Below are 18,873 nucleotides of genomic sequence, written 5' to 3' on the forward strand. Positions count from 1 at the left end.
GCCTGGAGTTTGCTAAAAAACACCTGAAGGACTCCAAGATGGTGAGAAATAAGATTCTCTGTTCTGATGAGACCAAGATAGAACTTTTTGGCCTTAATTCTAAGTGGTATGTGTGGAGAAAACCAGGCACTGCTCATTACCTGTCCAATACAGTCCCAACAGTGCAGCATGGTGGTGGCAGCATCATGCTATGGGGGTGTTTTTCAGCTGCAGGGACCGGACGACTGGTTGCAATCGAGGGAAGGGTGAATGCGGCCAAGTACAGGGATATCCTGGACGAAAACCTTCTCCAGAGTGCTCAGGACCTCAGACTGGGCCGAAGGTTCACCTTCCAACAAGACAATGACCCTAAGCACACAGCTAAAATAACGAAGGAGTGGTTTCACAACAACTCCGTGACTGTTCTTGAATGGCCCAGCCAGAGCCCTGACTTAAACCCAATTGAGCATCTCTGGAGAGACCTGAAAATGGCTGTCCACCAACGTTTACCATCCAACCTGACAGAACTGGAGAGGATCTGCAAGGAGGAATGGCAGAGGATCCCCAAATACAGGTGTGAAAAACTTGTTGCATCATTCCCAAAAAGACTCTTGGCTGTATTAGCTCAAAACGGTGCTTCTACTAAATACTGAGCAAAAGGTCTGAATACTTATGACCATGTGATATTTCAGTTTTTCTTTTTTAATAAATCTGCAAAAATGTCAAAAATTCTGTGTTTCTGTCAATATGGGGTGCTGTGTGTACATTAATGAGGAAAAAAATGAATTTAAATGATTTTAGCATATGGCTGCAATATAACAAAGAGTAAAAAAATTAAGGGGGTCTGAATACTTTCCGTACCCACTGTATATGGACCCTGATGAAGGCTCCATGCTGAAACACATTGGTCTTCTTAAAGTGCTCAAAATACTGACAGTGTTGCTGTACATTTTGCTTTCCAGTGTTTTTTTCCTTGTCTGTGCACCTTGACAGTGGGTGAACTTGTGGCAGAACTTTCTGCTGTATCAATAAATATACATGGCACAAAAAGCATATTATTGTCATTACATGACATTATCAGGATTGATGTCACATATGTGGCAGATATAGCACTATAAAAAGAATGTGAACTTTTTAAAATTTTGTAAAGCACAGAGAAACACAATGAACAAACATGCAATGAAACTGACAATAAGAAACATCTATCAATGTCGTTTTCAGTGTTGGTCTGTCATTGGCATGTTTCTGATGTTTGAAATAAAAATTCCAGCACAATGTGGGTCATATCTAATTTCTTATCCTTCTTCTGGTCATCACAGGTTGTGTGCCTGGAGCACAACAGCAGAATAGTGTGGCTATTTTCATTTGCAATAAACTTGGAAAAAGCCTGAGGGAAGCTATCCATGTCCAAACATCCAACTCATAGATCACATCCCACTGCTGAGTTGGCTGTTTCCCAAGGTTTGTAAAGTGCTTTTAGCCCCACTAATGTAGCTACCTATGTAGGTTAAAGACCCCCTTGTGGTTGACAAACACAGCAGTGCCAGGGGAGACATCTCAAGGTGAACACATTGTTGAGGTCTTACACTCCCCCTTTAGAGGTGGTGGCAACAATAAATAGGACAGGAACAACAATGTCAGAATAACACGACTGATTTATTATGAGTGGCACAGAACAAGAAAATGTTTAACTGTGATTAATAATATTAATAAGTAAAAGCATGTTGGGTTTTCTCCTTTAGATGTCATTGATAGATAAAAAGATGGTTAAGTTTAAAAGAATAAAAATATTAAAGTAGATCACTTACTACAGCTGCTATAGGTCCCTGTGATCGTGATCGTGATCTCACTTACTAGAATTTCTACAAATAATGTTTGTAGGAAACCTAAGCTAGTCCTAGTTGCTGAAAGATGGCACCCTCTTCATTTTAATCCCCTTGTGCTGTTTGTTATGCTTAGAATTTTGCAGACCCTGTAATTCCCTAAATACCCCACCACCACCAAAAAAACAAACAAACAATCAATAGGAAGACTACAGGCACTTACTCAGTCTAATTGTAGACATTCATCACCAATCACAGCCCCAGAGTTGAATATTGATGGCTGAGACCCTGTTGCACTGTAAGGCAAATTGGCAGTAATGCAATTCAGTTTGCCCCTAGAACAAGACTCAGCAATTTGATATCAGGATGGGGTAAATTTGCAGTGTGGAGGATAAAAAATAAGAGAAAATAACCATGAAACCAGAGGGAGAGAAATTAAAGGAGAGACCAAATGTCTTCTGGATAATCACAGAACATAAATTTCAAATTGTATGAGACCAAGCAGAGCAAACATGGTCCTTCACACATTTAATGCCCTCCACAAGAAAATGCTGTAATTCCAGCTGTGCATTGGGAAGATGCAGAGATGCATTTGGACCAATCCAGTGCATACTTATTGGACCATAGAGATGGAAATCAACAATTTGATTATTTTTGCTAATACCTAGTTACGATGAATTAAACCTTGCCGACAATTAATTTTTCCAGTGATTAGAAATACCAATTTACATCATATATTAATTCAAGCTCAAGTTATGCTTCTGCGGGTGGCTGCAAGCCTGCATGCATTTGTGTGGCTGTTTCTTTTATCTTTGTATGTAGTGTCACATTTATTTAGTTGCAAACCCAGATGCAAACCCTGAAAGAGCAGGTTACAGTGAAAAAACAGTGCTCTACAAATCAGTTTTGATAAGTAGGATACATGTGCCAAGGCAGGTAAACAGGGACACACTAGTATAATGGCTAGCAATAATAAGTAAGCAGACAGATTACAGGAAAACTGCAGATGACAGGCACATGATAAGTGATATAGACAGGAACTAGCACAGGGAAACTAGAACACAGGTAAATGTAATGGCTTGTACTGAGACAAACAACAGGAACACAGCTAAGAATATTGGCAGGTATGATGGTTGGCTCAGGTCAGTACTGCAACACAGGTAATAAGACTGGTGTAAGTATCACAAATATACTGGCTCATGAAAGTACAATTACACAGGAGACATGAAACACAGGTAAATACAATGGCAGGCAACAGAACAACAAACAGAGCAAACAGACAGGAATGGCTACCAGGCATACAAACAAGCTGGAGTAAGGAACAGGCTTAGTCATAGTCACAAGGGCAAAAACAGTTCATCTCCAAACAGGCGGGCCAGGCACACAGTTCAGACCAGGGCAGACAAATAATTAGATCCAGGGAGAAACTAGAGGCTGTAAACAATAAAGGCATAGAGGAACTAGAGATGACCAGAAATCTAGAGAGAGCAAAATGTCCAAACACAGCTGAATCCAGCAGTTCAAACAGGGAACAGACAGGGTCGGAGTCCAAGGGAGTAAACAGGTCAAAAATGGAATAAACACAGAGAGAATGAATGCTGGAGAGTCATGAGACGTGCTCTTCCGTGAATTTGAATTTGGCAGTGAGTGAATTCTGGCTGCTGGCTCAAACACAGAGTGATAGTTTACAAAGGATGAGATACAGGTGAGTGTGGGTGTAGTGGGGCAGAGTGGGACGGAGCAGGTAGCAAGAGTGGGAACAACGGAACAAAGACAGTGGCTGGGTTAAGCATAATGGGAAAGCATGGAGAAGAGACAAAAAAAGACTGCAATCATGATGTGTACATTAGTACTATTTCAAATGAGCCTCATGAGCCTCATGACAGGAGTCTCATCCACCAATCAACTTGTTTGGCAGGCTAGTCAAACTTGTTGAGAGTTGCCTAGTTGAGATTTATGTGCACCAGGTCCTCTGCAACCCATAGTTACCCATACCACCCTTTTCAGCATAGGTTTGCAGAGACATTTCTGTTTGTCTTCAGGTGAGTAGCTATAATTCCAGCTTAATGCTCTTCAGATATAGCTGAATATGCATGTCAGTATATACTGTACTAGTTCCACTCCAGGTGCATCAAGATTACAGGAAGCTGGAAACAGCTGTTTTAAAAACTAAGAACCACAGTCAAGATGACAAAAGGACAACAAGTGTTGAGGAAGTCAAAGAGCTCACAAGCTGTTTCATTTGACAAACGGTCCAAATACTCCACTAAATCATTGTTTTAAGTTATTCATTTTTAAAGTTAACAAGAAATGGTGGCAGAAATACATGAACAGTTGTGCACTGGAAAAAAGAAACTGGAAAATAAATTAATGTGAAAAATAGTATATTTCAGGATTTATAGACTAATTAGGGATTTTGTATGAGCAGCTAACTCCATTTCGTTGTTTGTACCATTGTGTGTATACAATGACAATAAAGTCTTTCATTTTATTTCATTTCATCTCATAGAGATGAGGCTTCTGGGTACAGACTGCTAAGTGAAAGAGCACATTGCCCACCGGGCTTTCTGTTTCTTTTTTAACTCAAATGTGACCTTTGTCTGGACACACCTAGAATTATTTCAGTTTCAGGTACACTATCTTGAATCAGCAAGCAAGAACATTGCAATATATATATACTGTATATATATACAGTGGTGTGAAAAAGTGTTTGCCCCCTTACTGATTTCTTATCTTTTTGCATGTTTGTCACACTGTAATGTTTCAGATCATCAAACAAATTTAAATATTAGTCAAAGATAACACAAGTAAACACATCATGCAGTTTTTAAATGAAGGTTTTTATTATTAAGGGAAAACAAAATCCAAAACTACAAAACCCTGTGTGAATAAGTGTTTGCCCCCTAAACCTAATAACTGGTTGGGCCACCCTTAGCAGCAACAACTGCAATCAAGCGTTTTCGATAACTTGCCATGAGTCTTCCACAGCGCTGTGGAGGAATTTTGGCCCACTCATCTTGGCAGAATGGTTGTAAGTCAGCCCATTACAGTGTGACAAACATGCAAAAAGATAAGAAATCAGTAAGGGGGCAAATACTTTTTCACACCACTGTATATGTATATAGGGAGAGAAAGAGGACATACTGCTTATAGTCATAATTGTCACACCAAGTGACTGTAAATTCACAGAGTAACACTAAAACGGACCAAATAAGAACACGCAAGAAATTAATTTAAAAAAATGAGCGAAGGCAAAACACTTTCTGCCCCTCAGATGTAGGAGCAGTTTCCTTTCCTTCTAAACCTTCTTATCTCAGCTGAGAGGCAGAGAAAAAAGAAAGGGACAAATGGAAAAGGACCAAGCAAAACAGACAGAAACACGCAAGGATGAAAGAGACTGAATTAACAGTGGACTGAAGGTGGACCAAGATAGACAATTACACTGAAATGGGTTGCTGAAATGGTTATGGGGCGGGAGACAAGATGTTAAAGTCCCATGAAAATGAGAAAGACCTTTTGCATGCTGTTACCTTGTTTTATGTCCCTGGGGTATAGTGCCATTAAACAGGTTTAGGCAAATTAATGTGCTTGTTTTTTTAAGTATCTGGGAGGCAAATAAGGAGGAAGGGATTGAAAATGAAATGCAGCTAAAGTCTCTTTCCAGACAGCCAGCCGCACTGTGACACTGGATAGACATTTAGCACAGAACTATGCAGACCAGATAGGAAGTGAAAATATTAAATTCTCCTCTGTCTCCTGAAAAGCAAATAATATATCAAACATAAATGACTCAAGAATGTGTTATGACACACTTTGCATGCACAGGAAAACACATGGCTGTAACACAAAGCCAGCTGACCAGACTGATGATGATGTTTTCCAGAGATGGCTTCTCTCTCTGCCTTTGCCTGGCGCTGGTGCACCGTTGCTATGGGAGATATTTATGTAAGCCATGCCTAATCCTGTTAACTGTTACTGCAGCACAAGTGTTCAGCAATGCTGCACTGCAAAAAGTGTCCATTTTAAGTCTTTTCATTATTGCTGAGCTCTATTTATACCTCTGCCAAGGAGGTTCTGTTTTTGGTTCCGTGTGTGTGTGTGTGTGTGTGTGCTGGTTAGCAGGATTATGGACAAATGGCTGGATGGATCAGTAACATAGGTGGTACAGACGTTGGTGGGGACCAACCCTAGAAGCTATTAGATCTTGGCTTAAAAGGGTCAAAGGTCAAGGTCACAAATAATAATGAAAAAAAACCCACACACAAAACATCCCATCTTTAACATGGGGCAAAATTTAAAAAAAAAAAAAATCTCTGTCAAAAGTTTTTAAATCATTTTTGTTTGAATTTTGACAAACATATGTCGAGTGTCAATGTCTATCAGCAAATTTCACCCAGATCTGATTTGACGGCCATTTAAAGTTAACAGTGAAAACTCCATTTAACACATATTTTCTGCCATAACTTGGCCTATAATGCATCTTATCTGAAATGTTCAGCTAAGATGTGCAGTATAACTGCCTTGGACACATTTTGGGTTGTTCTGGATCTCATTTTTACCAAAAGATCCATTTGTATGAGCAAATGCTGTGCCTCGTGGAAAGTACATGTGCTCTCTGAGTGCTCTTGTCTTTTTTGAAACAAGTGAAAAGGGAAAATGAGAAGAGATTGTTTTAGGCTTTGACTGGGGAAAAGAGAAAAAGACAAGTAATTGTGCAGGAGTGATTGAATGCATACACATTTAAATTGTGGAATGACTTTGGACCTAAACATATACAGTATTCATATTATCAAGTTCATATTATACAACATAATGGACTTTATACATTTTTCATCAACTTGTTTTAATCTAGAGCAGAAACTGTGTGACCACAATGAGTAAATATCTCTTGCTGGAATCTAAATGAACATATTAATCTTTCATTCTCCTCGTTTATCCTGTCTTTTAACATCCATAACAGTTTTCCCAATTAGACTGTGATGACAGCGTAATCGCTTTAATAACACTGTAGCTACTACAGGTGCACACTGTACTGAAGGACTGGATATTTCATGGAAAGCAGCCATGTTGCCTCTAAACATTTTACTGATATGATCAGTATCATATTTGTGACATCTCCTCATTACTTGAATAGAAAATGTGATCTGGTCCCAATTATGCTTCCATCAAAATGCATTTGCTGTTGCAAATTAGTTAAATATAAATATAATTTCAAGGAGACAGGGCTGCACCACTCACTAATAAATATGACTTGTCATGTTGTCTCATGCAAACAACAGGTAATTCCCTCTTTAATTTGAGTATGCAAAACAAATTGTTGGTTCCATGTTTGAGAATAAGACTTTGGTCAAATTTAATCTGAAAAATTGGATTGACTGAATCATAGTCTGACGAATAAATAAATAAATTAATTAATAAACAACTAAAATGCAGTTCAAACAGACAATGCTACATAATGTGTCCCACATTATGTAGCATTGTGAATTGCAGCTCTTATACTAATGCTAACAGGGTTTGTTTTTGGAAACATGCCCCACTGTCTTCCATAAGGTCAACATTGTTGCATAAACATGCCTGTGACATTTTAATGACAGGCATTTCTAAAACTATTGGCATACATTACTAATGATTCAAGATTATCTTTGCATCTTGAACACCATAGACAATAAGAAGAGACAAGATAGAAGTCATGTAAAGTTAAGCATGATCCTGTGATGCAGTCTTGTGTCCTCATCTCATTTCCGACGTAGCGCAGTCACTAAAATGGGTTTTGTTCTGGACAAGCTAAAGTGTCATAAACCCCCACCTCACTGCCTTATCTTTAACACTCACCTGTGTCATTAAAATATAACCTTTAAATATATTTAGACATTTATCCTTCAATATTAGGAGCATTATTTAACACTCATATTCCACTGGCTCCTGTAGGAAAGGAACAGCAAGGGAGATGTCTAATTATCCCGATTAAAAAGCAGAGTATGAATGAGCCATACAAAAGAGGATTATGCAGACATGAAAGAGAGAGTGGGACTGGAACAGAGCAACAGAGGAACAGGAGAGCTCATGCAAACGCAGACGTGGATGATGAGACGTCACATACATGCAGCCCCTCACAAAGGAGAATGGACAAGTCAGGCTACGCATCGCTCTCTCCTGGTCTCCTCCTTCATTCTGCCTCTCTTTTGCTCCATTAGCTTTAGTACTGTCTCTTGGCTGAGGTATCAGGCTATTGTACAGCTAATTGATCATCAAGGTCAACAATGGATCCACTGTGGTTTTGGTATTGACCCACAAACAGTTTTAGGCTTTCTCCAAAGATAACAGTGACCACCACCCAGGGACCGGAGATATCTAGTGAAAATAAATGTAATGTGCATTGTGGCCATTACCTTCTGAATCTCCACTGACTCAGTGCTGGACCAGCCATTGCAAATGGATAATTTGCAGCAAAACATTGTTAAAACCCTCAAAACTTTATGTTAAATCATAGTGGAAATAATACCCTTTCCAAAATAGTCTACCACGTGCATATAAAATGTATAAATGAGTATAAAATAAAAGCTATTTAATAACAGTAGCTTTGGAGAAACAAAAGTGAAAAACTGGAATAAACAACTGAATAGTATAAATCCGTATTTACGCTGTAATTAGCCATTTTAGGTTGAGTAACATTTCTTAAAGTTTTTAGCAAGTGCAAAATATCAGAAGGGTAAAGGTATCACCACTGTACATTTAAAGATCTTCAGTCACAAATAAAGGAATCAGCCTTCGAATGTCTCAAAAAGTATACCTCCACTGTAGCTACATAATTTCATATAGAGAAGATATTTACAACATTTTAATCTACATATGGTCCAATATTTGCATAAACAATAGATACACAATCAGAGATGACAGTCATGCTGGCTCGATGATTGCAGCTATGATTTTTTTGAACAAATTAAGCAGCAAATTTTCCTCGCCATTTCTCATTTAATTAGACAAGATATTAAAAGGATACTCCTGTTTAGTGTTGCTATTCTATAAAGGGAAACATGTTACAAAAAGAATGGCCAAATTTGTGAAGTCCTACATTTCTCATAATTTGACTGGATAAACTCGTTTTGCCTTGTGTGAACACCTGCATTTATAAAGTACTCCCTTTCAGTACAATGTGTAGCCCAAGCCTATAATACTCTGTGATAAGTGAACGCTGCAGAGCGCCCCTTTACTAAACAATACGACATACCGATTAACACAGATATAAATTTATTTTGTCATACAGTTTTCTTTCTCTCTTGCTTAAACACACAAATGTACAAGCACCTCCCCCACCTCCTCCTCTTTCTGTGCCAGCACGGCTCAGCAGCAGGGCCTCTAGCCCATTAAACACAGTTTTGTTCTACTCAGCGCATGATCATCACTCTGATGCATCTGCTGATCACAGCGTGCAGAGGAACATTAAAACACAGGCTCTGCCAGTCACCAGGGGATCAGAGGGGCCTCGGCCGCATCCCAAACCTCCTCCCTTCACAAGTCCCTGTCCCTTTGGACTTTATCTGATACTGAATCATTGAAGAAAATCCAGTTTTTATCAGAAGGCAAATATCATGATATCCCTGTGCTGGTCTAGCTCTAATCTGTTTTACTATACAGTAACTGTATAGTGCAACTCATCCTTTTGTGATATTTATACTGTAACAGTATGTCTTGAAATATAATCAGTATACTTGCTTTTCTATACATCATTGGGGAGAAATAAATATTTATGGTATAGTTGTGGCACAGTTTTGCCTTTTTGTACTTAAAGAAATCATGCAATACATGCAATATTACCCACATACTCCTCAAAAGGTGTCATTACCTAAAATGTACAGCTCACATTTTGTCACTCTTCATGCATGGACGAACAAATGTGCACATGCAAATACCTCACTCACATTCTGTGCAGATCAGCAGCAGCAGTTCTGTGCTTTTAGTCCTGTACTGGTGGGTTTGACATTGTATAGATGACAAGTGTGTGATATGAGGAGTGACCTGAGTGTGTGGAGGGTAAACGGAGTGACTCCCCAGGGAGACAGCTTGTTCTCTCTGGCCCTCTTTTAGAGTTCAGACAAGTCCCAAGATGCTGAGAGATTAATGAAGCTGCACTAGCACTGTGATCCCTACAGGACATACACAGTCACAGGTCTACATGCGCACACTGTCTTCATTTCAGATTATGACAGTTTCCATGTACCTACACTGATATGGGCTTAACAAGATGCAGGTATTTATTACACTGTGGGTAGAAGACACATTGTACATTCACACAACCCACTTGCTGTATATCTGTATGCTGTGTCAAAATGGAAATACTAAACAACAGGACAATTGAGTTAAAACTAATCAACTTTTCTGTCATGTCTTTTTTGTCCATGTTGTTAAAAAATAGTAATGGCTTTTGAATGGCATCCTGCCTATTGGTCACCACTGTTGCTTCAGCATGACATTATCAATAACGCATCAAATCTGCAAGTTTTCATCCCCCAGATGAAAAAGGCCTGGTCGTGTCTATTTGCATCCTCCAATCTGACAATGAGACAAGCAGGCTGCACTAGTTTGGGACTGCTGGGAAGATGTTGCATTAACACATGGACTACCTGCCTGCATTCAGGGTGTCTTACACAATGCAGCAGTGCCTCTTTGTGGTTGCAAACGGATACTACAATTCCACAACCAGCAACTTCTCAGCTTCATTCAGCTGTAACAAGCCAAGTGCCACTGAGGCAAAATATTTCTAAGGACATATGATGTGATAAACCATGGCATTTTGCCAGCCTTTCTTGCAAGCACACAGGATTGCAGATTGGGAATCAGGGATCAAGGATCAGAATTGTCAGATACCCTGAACGGAGATATATGAATCAGTACTGGGAAAGAAAATGTTGGATTAGTGTAAACCTCATTTTTAAGTTACATGTATTAATGTCATGTTACAGAAGCAGGTTTTTCATTAAAATATGAACTGAATAAAGTGTCAAATTCTCAACACAGTACATGCTATAACTGCACTAATGCACATGTGAATCTCCTCTTGAAGGCATCAAGCTCTTCTCATCTGGTGCTCCTCCTGTGCTGATGAACTAAACTAATAATCACCGATTAACAGTTTGTCCTGCTGTCACTGGTTATTAACTATGATCTTAGCTTTTTAATTAAATTGAGGTGTACAATCCAAAGTTAAAATGTGACATCTGACCATTTTTATAGAAGAAACTGAAAATCCATTGTACTGAATGAGATTTTTGTTTGAAACAATGTGACTCATCACAATACAAGACTTCACAGAGCCAATCCCATTCTACAATAAAGCCACAATTACTTATCATGGCCATCATGTTTTTTTAATAACTCCGTTTTCAAACATCTTCATTTAAATAGACCTTCCAGCTCATGGAAATAAAAGCCACCATGACACATTTTTCCATCTAAGCAGCCTCAACTTTAAACTGCGACTGGAATTTATTTGAATTAAATACATTTCACAGATATAGAGGCCTACATAGTAAGCAAAACAGTCTACTCATCATCCATGTGCAGAACTACACCACGGGGTAGTTCAAGAGAGTTTGTCATCATCTATCGCCATAGCCAGAAACGACTGCCCAAAGGATTGGCTGATGTATATAAAAACAGAAGATGAGGTCCTTAGTTTGTTTGACTTCAGGAAACATGTGCATGCTAATCCCAGCCAAAGTTAGACATCCATCATTTAGGGGAAATAAGTGACAGTCTGCAAAATCTTTCATCACATTGCCATGCTTTAAGGGCAGTTACCTCAAGATTTTTATAATGAACACAGAGACTGGATTCATTATATATCAGAGATACTGTATGGTAAACTTCTGGTTTGTGTCTCCCACGACATTTAACATTCTGTAAAGTATCGGCTACTGATACGAATGTAATATACTGTGGAATTGTCTTTTCATAAACTTCTTGAGCATGGCATCACATCCTGTAGTGTCACTCTAAGGCTGGTGTTCCACCTTCTTGCAGACCTAAGACAACACAGCCTGGGAGTTCTTGGTGCCAATCAGGTTGTCTGCACTGACAGATCTCCTCATAGCAGATTTACTCAGGTCCTTGTACTTGTCCTCACACAGCCTGGAGATGGCCTAGGAACAATATCATAAGCACGCAGCATGTTACTACCTGAACGACAAAAGAGGGAGAGATGCCAGTAGACCTTGACTGTACATTCTGAATCTGGACACCTTCACCTGCGTTGTGAATGCAGACACACTCACCTCCAGTTTTTGGGCCCGCTTGTTGCTAAGCGGCTCCAGAGGAAAATTAAGATTATTGTCATCAGCCAGTGAGCGCAGGTCAAAGTAATACTTGGCGTACACACTGGCGGGTACATTGATGTTGAACTGCAGCAGCTCCAGAAAGTGGCGCTCCATCTCGTTCCTACAGAAATGGAACAAACAATCACTTTTATGAAAAAGCCAAACATGCAACATAAGGCAACAACATGCTACCCAGCTTGATGAGCAGTGCTTTCATGGATGAGAAGTACAACTCACATGTCCTCCACGGTGATATCTTTGAGGATCTGGCAGTAGTCGACATTCCACACAGCCTGATCATCCCAGACCTTGGAGGCTAGCAGGATGGCACCGAGCGCGATGCGCTTCCAGTTACAAGGGCAGATGTCCATCTCAGCGTAAGTTAACAGCCTTTCCAGGTACACCTAACGCAGAACATAACCATCCATTCACACAGGCAACACACACAAACATACATAAATCATTCTACTAGAAAAAAGGAGTCTGAATAGATCTTGTAATAATGTATCAGACTGTTGCGCTGTAAACTTACCAGAGTGACAATGGCACACTCCGCAGTTAGCTGTGCTGAGCTGAACAGCGTTCTTATGAAGCGGTAGATGAGTTTGTGTTCTGGGTCAACCACAGAGTAGTCATCTGGAACCTTTTCCCGCTGTTGGGCAGAAGGTCATCATCACTGGTCCATCAGCAGTAAATATCGCTGTTTCATGTAATCAAACACCTCAACTCACCGTCAGAGGATGTTTCTTCTCATCAAATATGTCCAGCGAGCGGTCTGAATCTCTGCAGGAGCAAAACATTAAACTGATGTTAAACTGTGCATTTTATATGATTTTCATTCTGTTACCTTATACTAAATAACCATTACACACCTGTGGGGTTTAACAGTGCTAAAGGTCAATACCAATGTTTTAAATGCTAAATCTCTTCAGCTTGACCCTACGTGGAATTTCAGCGCTGTAATGAATACTACAAATGAAACATCTGAACTAAACAACCAATGAAGTGCAAAGTGATTCACTACCTCATATCACTTCAACTGGATATATTTCCTTCTGAGCTGGCTGACCTTACTCCACTGACATGGAACATTACATGTGTTCATGTAATGTGTTAAACAAAGTGCAAACTGCCAGAGATTACACCGAACCAATTTGTGATGATGCTAAAATGTTGAAATGACTCTAAATATCCCAATTTACCAGCTGACTCACTGACAGACTAACTACTGGCCCTCAGCAAAAGCCCACTATGGTGTCAATAAAGATTCAAAGCTAACTTACTATCTAGTTACTAACTACCCATATAACTCACTAATCTAGTAATGGGCCTGAAAAAACGGTTTCTTAAAGCCATTAGAAGTTTTTAAAATCCATCTACGTATCTACATGTATCTATGTAATACCAATTAATGTTGTATTTTCAAACTAACCAATTACAGTAACTATTGCCTACCAGCAAAACATTTTCTAGAATGGCATTAATATTAATTAAGAGGTGTTTCCTAAATTATTTTTAAAATTCAAAATAAACCCTATTCAACTATACTAGTACTTTTCTTACCTGTTTTTTATGTGATAGTATATGGCCAATGCAACGCTGGAACAGAAAGAAATCAACTTAAAAACAGTGAACCACCTTATGTGATTTTTACACCAAACATGAGCTCCAACCATGCGTTAGCATTAGAATATCATGTCTTCTTCCTCTATCTGTAGTTTTATGTAGGTCGCGTCTGAGTTGTATCGTGTAAAACTCCTATCTGAAAGCACAGGACAGTGCTAACAGCAAGCTAGTCTGTTGGCTTGCAGTAGATTAGTTTCTTATAAAAATGTAATATGTTTCGGGTGTAACATATCTGAGTAGTGATGAACAAATGCTTTAACTCTTCCCTTGTCATATGACCATGGCCTGCTAAGGGAAATGTGCACATGAAACTTTAAAATGTATAATGATGATGATTATAAAAATATTTAGAAGACAGAAGGGAAGTCACTTACCATTTGATCGTGCTCTTAAGGTTGGGCTGGCTGACTGTGCTATCATCAATGAATATCGTTGAGCAGGAACTGTACTTTTTGGTCAGGAGCCCCGGGGATACCTGGCATAAAATAATGATAATGGGTAAAGGATGAAAACAGGTTTTTAGATACATACACGTGACTTTAAAGATACCAGTTTAAATAGATTCTGCCGAGTTACAACGGAAACATGCCCCAACCACATCAAATAAATGCAGACCTGTCACTTACATGATTCATGTAGTTGCTTTTTCTTTTTTCACGCACTGAATGAAAGGAGAGGTCTGCATGATTAGGAGTTTCACAGGAGGTTTTAAAAACATCAAATGCTGACATACAGATTCAGCAGAGAAACACTGACCATCTGTCTGTGACTTGTTGAGGAAGAGGGTACTGGCTCTAGGGTGGTCTGATGGGTTGGCCTCTTGGGCCAGTTCTGCAAGACAAAAGTATGAACAGTGAGGGGAGGGGGACAGATTTTTTACAGCAATGCACTAAATTGTGTCTGCATTTAGTTGAATCTCCATAATGGGTCTGCTGATTTAGTGCTGAACTGTAAGAGATGAGCCTATGAGTCAATAATATAAATGAACTCTAGTAAGCCACACCATAAGGTAAACCCACCATCTGGTAGCTCCCTGTCACTGATGTGCTGCAGATAGGTCCCAGTGTCTTCACTCACATCCTCGGTGGTGGTGATAGGACACTCCTCCAGCTCCACTTCTCTCCTACGGATCTTTGGGCTCTCCCCAGGAGAGATGCAGCAGGACACAGAACCTCCCATTGTTGACCAACAACAGTCCTGTTACAGCCAGCACTGATTCCCATACACTAAGAGGGGGTCACCTAGTAGTCTGACTCACAACACGTGGGCAAACGCAACACCTGGGCTGCAGGGTGTCTGCAACTTACACAAAATTTGATGAAGAACTTTCAAGTAGCAAATCAATCTGAAACTAAAACTGTATGAATAGTGTGGTGGGACCAGGTTTAAGATTAAACTTAAGTCTTTCAAACTGCCTAATTTTAGCTTGGTGTATTAGGCACCAGTGAAGTCTGTGTGTTTGGCTGCAAGCTGGAGAACGCTAGCCTCAGAGCAGAACCTATGTGTTGACAGCCGACTGGCGACCTGCGGTTTGTGCAGGGAAGCTGACATATTCATGGCGTATGCGCAGTATAACACTTGCGCATTTAATACGAATTATAACTTCACGTATGAACTGAACAGTTCTGGACGATGGGCAATTGTTTTAAGTCATTTTACTGAGTAGAGGCTAACAATACAAAGTCACATCCTCCTCTGTCCCCTTCCATGGCTAGCCGGCTAATGCTAGCTTCCGCATTTCAATCCATTTTTGGCTTCAATCCATTTTCACGCAGTTCAAGTCTGGTCAAGCCTACCAGGCTGCCATACAAATTCGCTAACTGAAAAAAATTTCTAGAATAATTAAAGAAGCGGAAAGTTATTGGATACAGAAATTTTATAAATATAGCCAGCGTTAGCTTTCATTTCTTCGCATTTGCAGGATACACGACTCGGGTGTCAAATTGACCAGAACGGTTACGTTCAGAAGCAACTTCCTGCTACTGCCTTCCAAACTAAAAGTCCTCATTATAGTTTTCATTGTAGTGTACAGTATAATGTGCAGTAGTACATAAATGGTGTTATGTTAGCGCGTTGCAACATTACAACAAACATAAAACATTTGATTCATTAAAAAAGTGCATCATAACTGCAAGTAACTTAAAACTGTTGTAGAAGAGCATTTACAGAAGACACAACATTTTCAAGCCAGTGCTTTAGGCAGCAACTCCCTTTTCTGCATAATAGAAAAGGCACACATGAAGCTTATCATTCTGATGTTTCCAAATGCCATATGAGCATAAAGCCCTAGGGAATAAAATTACAGGGCCACAAACAAAATGATGAAATTAAAACGAATAGATTAAACCTCAAATAAAATACAACTACTGATAGAATACAGTTTTCCCAAACTTAAACTGTAAAGTGATGTAGTTAAAGCGATATATGAGTGACTGTAGATAAGATCTAGTCTATGGATAAGAATAAAATAAAACATTTTTATACTGAAGGGGGAAATTCATGCCTTACAGTGGGTTACAAAGTATTTTAGTAGATACAAATTTGCTGAATATAATTCAATATAGTAAAATAAATAAAATAAGTATATCAATAAAAACCGAATAAAAGCCAAAGAACCTCCCCAGCATGTAACAGCAAAGAACAGAGCATTTGCCAGCACACACTGGGAAAAAAAACACCCTTAGAGACCACAACTTGCTGAGAAAGAGCAACCTATTATGTCATTTATTATGTCATTTTAATAAAAAGTGTATCTGTGTGCTTAGGCCAGCCCAGCTTATTGTGCATCCTCGGGTATCGGTATGTGTCCGTAAACTTTACAAAACTGGTGGGTGTCTGAAGGCCCCGCCTTCTCCATTATGGAGAAAACTGTCTTTGAGTAAAACCTAATATGACACGCCCACCACAACACCAGGCTTTCCTATTGGTTGGGTTTAACCAGGCTGTTATATGATTTGCTGAAATTACTCATTGATGTGTTGAGAGTGACCATGAAATGTTTTTTTCAATTACGATACAAATTATTGAATGGGATACAATATTTACTAAAGCAAACATACAAATAGCTACTTAAATTGTGGGAAAAAAATGTTTGATATATTGGCGAAAGCAGACGATTAATCAAACGAAAGGACGAATTTTACGCTGAAGGAGATAATTAACTCCAGATGGCAGTAGTGAAGCAGTAAATCCGCTAGTTGCTTTAAAATGTCAACGAAGAAGAACTGCACTGCGAAAAGAAGAAGGAAAAATTGTACTGCGTATATGAGTACTATTATTTAATACATCCATTGACTGTAGTTACTGTTTATTTTACGGCATGGCTCTGGTTCTGTACGTAGAGAATTCGTTACCTGCGCTTTCCAAACTCCACAATTCATCGGCACAATTTCATTTTGCCAACCACGACCTTCATCTAGCCCAGGACTGGAAAAAGCTTGGGGTAGCAGCAGTTGTGTGGGATGCGGTAGGACAGTAATATATTAAAGGAAATGTTACTACTGTTAGCCACTCAATACTGCGGATTTGCTTAAATGTGTCCTACGTCCGTTTTCTAGGCAGTTGTCATGTGCATGTACCTAGAGCTGGGAAAGGTGGAGTTAAAGGAGAAGGTAGCAATTGAACTGGGAGCTGGAACTGGACTGGTGGGGATTGTAGCAGCCTTGCTGGGTGAGTGTTTCGTTAACAACCATTTATAAGCATTGTGAGTGGAAAAATGTTACCATCTCAAGAACAGTGAAATTCGATGGGTTTGTGTTAACATAGTGGCACACAAACATTTCAAGGTATTAAACGCATATAAATATCAAACCAGTATCACATTTTCAACATTTCAAGGTGCCAAAGTGACCATCACTGACAGACAGCCTGCTCTGGATTTCCTCTCTGCCAACGTGAAGGCCAACCTGCCCTGGGACCGTCAGGGATCAGTGGTTGTGTCTGAGCTGACCTGGGGTGAAAACCTGGAGCGTTACCCAGCAGGGGGATATGAGCAGACATCGTTTACCTGGAGGACACCTTTGTACCACTGCTACAGACTTTGGAGCACCTGTGTTCAGATACCACTGTGGTGTTACTGGCCTGTAAAATTCGATATGAGCGTGACACAAACTTTTTGAGTATGCTCAAGCAGCAGTTCAAAACTGAAGAGGTTTTCTATGAGAAACAAAGGGATATCCATATATATAAAGCTTGGAAACTGGCAGTGAGGAGGGATTTGTAAAGACTGACTAGTCTGTTTTCTTTCATTAACTGTCTTCCTTGTAGCTGTAATTGTTTACTGATTGTGTGTACAAAATAAACCTGTTCATAAAAAAGACCAGAAACATGTTTATTAACAGCTGCCAAAATGTATTATTTGAAGAGCTCTAACATAATGCACTGTTATACAAGCTGGTGCTGACATTTAGAAATTGTGAATACAAAATTGATGAAAAGCAACAGACAAGCATGCTGTCATGACTATACATTATACCCAAAAAGAACACAACTTGGCATTGCACTCAGGTAGCTTGAAAATATCCATTTCATTCACTGTGAAGTCACCGTCTTTCTGATTTGGTTGCACTTTCACTTCTTTTGCAGGGTGTTTGATAGGTGCCATCGAGTCATACTTGGTAAGACTGATGCTCCACACAACTAATGTCTGACAGTCACTGCATGATGATACCTTCGCACTCACCGATTAATTACTGGTTAGCAGTGTGTTACATTGAAGCAAAATTTAGAGGGATCTCACCTTGTAGCACCAAAATCTAGCAGGGATTGTATATGCAAGGAAAGTGCACATGGCACTGTAAACAGAATCTGGACCCAGCCTCTGCTCATGCCTGGGACCTCATTTTTATTTATTGACCTCTAACTGCAGGACTTTTGTTTTCTCTGTACAGTTATATGGAATTTAGCATCCACAATACAATGGGGGGGCTTTGCATGGAAAATACACTAATATAGGAGACAATGATTTCAGTGAAAAGCCATGTGTCTCCTAAACACGTTTTTAAATAGGCAGACAAAGGATTTATTTTAATGTAGAACACAAGGCTCATTATTCTTGTCTTTTTGTTCAAAAATAACCCAGGAATACTCAAATACATTTAAAAAAAAAGGATTTTAAGTACATAGTACAAAAC

General features: G+C 39.4%; 2 protein-coding genes across 2 annotated transcripts; one reads left to right on the plus strand and one right to left on the minus strand.

Annotated features, from left to right (window-relative positions):
• Positions 1 to 11,413: 11,413 nt before the first annotated feature.
• Positions 11,414 to 15,695, minus strand: LOC109968756 (cyclin-Y-like protein 1). The gene is made up of 10 exons (XM_020615246.1): positions 14,761 to 15,695; positions 14,498 to 14,572; positions 14,368 to 14,402; positions 14,116 to 14,216; positions 13,679 to 13,714; positions 12,847 to 12,898; positions 12,648 to 12,767; positions 12,353 to 12,519; positions 12,074 to 12,236; positions 11,414 to 11,941 (listed from the first exon to the last, which is right to left on the minus strand). Exons 1-10 carry the CDS (start codon positions 14,918 to 14,920, stop codon positions 11,825 to 11,827), a joined length of 1,026 nt encoding a protein of 341 aa, XP_020470902.1. The 5' UTR covers positions 14,921 to 15,695; the 3' UTR covers positions 11,414 to 11,824.
• A 1,132-nt stretch (positions 15,696 to 16,827) lies between these two features.
• Positions 16,828 to 18,838, plus strand: LOC109968773 (methyltransferase 21A, HSPA lysine). The gene is given in 4 exon segments (XM_020615279.1): positions 16,828 to 17,207; positions 17,299 to 17,410; positions 17,579 to 17,728; positions 17,731 to 18,838. Coding segments are annotated over 4 exon segments (642 nt in total). The 5' UTR covers positions 16,828 to 17,060; the 3' UTR covers positions 17,964 to 18,838.
• Positions 18,839 to 18,873: the final 35 nt, after the last annotated feature.

This window comes from Monopterus albus, unplaced genomic scaffold (genome assembly GCF_001952655.1).
Source record: "Monopterus albus unplaced genomic scaffold, M_albus_1.0 scaffold161.1, whole genome shotgun sequence".
NCBI lineage: Eukaryota > Metazoa > Chordata > Actinopteri > Synbranchiformes > Synbranchidae > Monopterus > Monopterus albus.

What these genes read in the sequence shown, in the direction of transcription:
- LOC109968756 (XM_020615246.1), bottom strand. Translation starts at nt 14,920, where the DNA reads ATGGGAGGTTCTGTGTCCTGCTGCATCTCTCCTGGGGAGAGCCCAAAG. An exon ending in AAAGCAACTACATGAATCAT is followed by an intron (nt 14,217 to 14,367) that starts GTAAGTGACAGG and finishes ATTTTATGCCAG; the next exon opens with GTATCCCCGGGGCTCCTGAC. An exon ending in TACTATCACATAAAAAACAG is followed by an intron (nt 12,899 to 13,678) that starts GTAAGAAAAGTA and finishes TTGCTCCTGCAG; the next exon opens with AGATTCAGACCGCTCGCTGG.